At 42.5% G+C, this 2,454-nt stretch overlaps 1 protein-coding gene across 1 annotated transcript; it reads left to right on the top strand.

Moving 5' to 3' along the window:
* The first annotated feature begins 76 nt into the window (after positions 1-76).
* LOC105566988 lies at positions 77-1,273 on the top strand. Its single transcript, XM_012021469.1, has one exon. The coding sequence runs from the start codon at positions 77-79 to the stop codon at positions 1,271-1,273; it is 1,197 nt and encodes a 398-aa protein (XP_011876859.1).
* Positions 1,274-2,454: the final 1,181 nt, after the last annotated feature.

Here is a 2,454-nt window from a genome sequence, read left to right as displayed (position 1 = left end):
ATCCCACCGTTCGATAAAAAGAAACTCACTGCGTCGAACATTGAATTTTTGAAATCATTAGGCTTCAAAGTACGAAATGGCTGATATCTTGAATATTGGACGCGAGCCGATCTTTGACAATAGCATTGTCAAAATTGAGACTCATACATACAATCCGTATGCCAATACGACGTTTGGGCATAGCGATGAGATACGGATACCCATACAACAACAGGATTTGTACACGTTACCGTGTGAAAGCTTACTCTACATCGAAGGTAAATTGAAGAAGAAGAACAATGATGCGGAGAATTTTCTCGCAAATAATTGCGTGGCATTTATGTTTGACGAAATTCGATACGAATTCAACGGTGTGGAGATTGATCGCATCAGAAACGCTGGAATAACCAGCACTATGAAGAGTTATGTATCGCTAACGTTTGACAAATCGCAGATCTTGCGGAATGCAGGATGGGACACTTTATCAACCATACCGGAAGGAGACTTTAATTTTTGCGTACCGCTCAACATGCTTTTAGGCTTTTGCGAGGATTACAAACGTGTGGTTATTAACGCTCGTCATGAATTGATTTTAATACGAGCGCGCACTGACAACAATTCTATCAAGGGAGATTCGAAGACGGAACCTGAAATTGAACTACTTAAAGTACAGTGGCGAATGCCACACGTTATGTTGAATGAGGCCAATAAACTATCTTTGCTGCGAGCTTTGGAAAGCGGACGATATCTGAGTATGAGTTTCCGATCATGGGAACTGTACGAATACCCGCTATTGCAGAGCACAACCCGACATTCATGGGCAATCAAATCTGCGACTCAGTTAGAGAAACCGCGATATGTTATCTTTGCTCTGCAGACTGGCCGAAAGAATATCATGTCTGAAGATGCGAGCGTATTCGATGACTGTAATCTGACCAACGTGAAACTTTATCTCAACTCTGAATGTTATCCATATGATGACCTAAATTTAGACTTCAAAAAAAATAAATACGCTATACTTTTTGACATGTATGCACGTTTTCGTAAAGCTTATTATGAATACGACTGCTATGAAACGCTTTGCAACGTAACCACATTTTTGACGAATGGACCTTTCGTAGTCATCGATTGCGCGCGACAGAACGAGTCTATCAAGAGCGCTACTGTGGATGTGCGCATAGAATTTGATTGCAAGGAGAATGTGCCTGCAAATACTACTGCCTACTGTCTCATCTTGCACGATCGTGTCATCGAATACTGCCCATTGTCCAATGTAGTGCGAAAAATCATGTAAATTGCAATGTCGCCAGTATTCCAATATAAGAAAGATTCATGTATCGTGATGAGATGCAGTCTCAAAGGTGTTGTCATGACTACACCAACGTTTGTCGATCTGCAAGGTTTCATTGTTGGCAAAAACTCCTTCGTCGTGAAGGAGTTTGCCGCTCTCAGAGAAGGATATATTCTCTCTCATTATATCTTCAAAAGCCCCAAGCCATGGAATTTTCTCAGCAAAGCGGATAAGCAGCGCGTATCCTGGGTGACGGTCAACCATCACGGATTGCAATGGGACGATGGAACGGTTCGATACTTCACTGCTAAAGACCTGATTACAAGAGCGTTGAGGACGGTGACGGAGAATGAAACATTGCCCATCGTTTACGTAAAGGGGCTTGAAAAACGAGAATGGTTGCGGGATTTGCTTCAGGACGACGTGAGAGAGGATGTCTACGTCGAGAGCATCGACGAGCACTACGAAGACGTGGAATCATTGAGAAAGATGGACGCTACACATACTTACGCCACAAACATGTATCGAATTGCGCTTTGCAAAATGTATTTAAACTGTTCAATTGGTGGCACTGTCATAAAAAATAAAATGTATATTATCTATATTATATATCGATTTTTTTCTTATTCCCTTCCTGCTGAAACACTCCTCACAAACATTTTTTATCCATTCTTTATTCCTATCCTCTTCGATCTCATAAAATTAAACCTCAATCGAAGATCAGCGTCTTTTAACTATTGTAACTAGAGAAGGATGAATAAAGAGAATCTTCGGTTTTAATCATTTTAAATGCTCTTATTTCCCTCATCATCTCCTATCGACATCAGTTGTCCTTCGAGCTCTACATTTAAGAACTTTGTCCGCAACGACATTGCATGGTTTGCATTTTTACACGCGTGCGATGAGATCTTCGCGGTCATAGCGTGCGTCTCTCCTCTCTCCGCAGACCCAGCTAGGGCGAGAGAGAGAGAGAGAGAGAGAACGACAGCGTCGACCGTAACGGGTAATGATAAGAAAGTCACTGTCAATAGCCAGGTTTCGGCGCTTGACCATGTGACTCATAACATGGAAAAATAAGAATACGCGTCCAGGTGTTCGCGCTAATCAAAGGCATCCCGGTGATATCTATTACATGCACGCGCCTCCGCGCCGGAGATCGCGTAGCATCGCGGTTCTCCTCCCTG

This window comes from Vollenhovia emeryi, unplaced genomic scaffold (genome assembly GCF_000949405.1).
Source record: "Vollenhovia emeryi isolate VEMERY1.0 unplaced genomic scaffold, V.emery_V1.0 DF943021.1, whole genome shotgun sequence".
In the NCBI taxonomy this organism is placed as follows: Eukaryota; Metazoa; Arthropoda; class Insecta; order Hymenoptera; family Formicidae; genus Vollenhovia; species Vollenhovia emeryi.
The sequence above is the reverse complement of the archived record's forward strand: the minus strand, read 5'-3'. Positions and strand labels throughout refer to the sequence as shown.

What these genes read in the sequence shown, in the direction of transcription:
- LOC105566988 (XM_012021469.1), top strand. Translation starts at nt 77, where the DNA reads ATGGCTGATATCTTGAATATTGGACGCGAGCCGATCTTTGACAATAGC.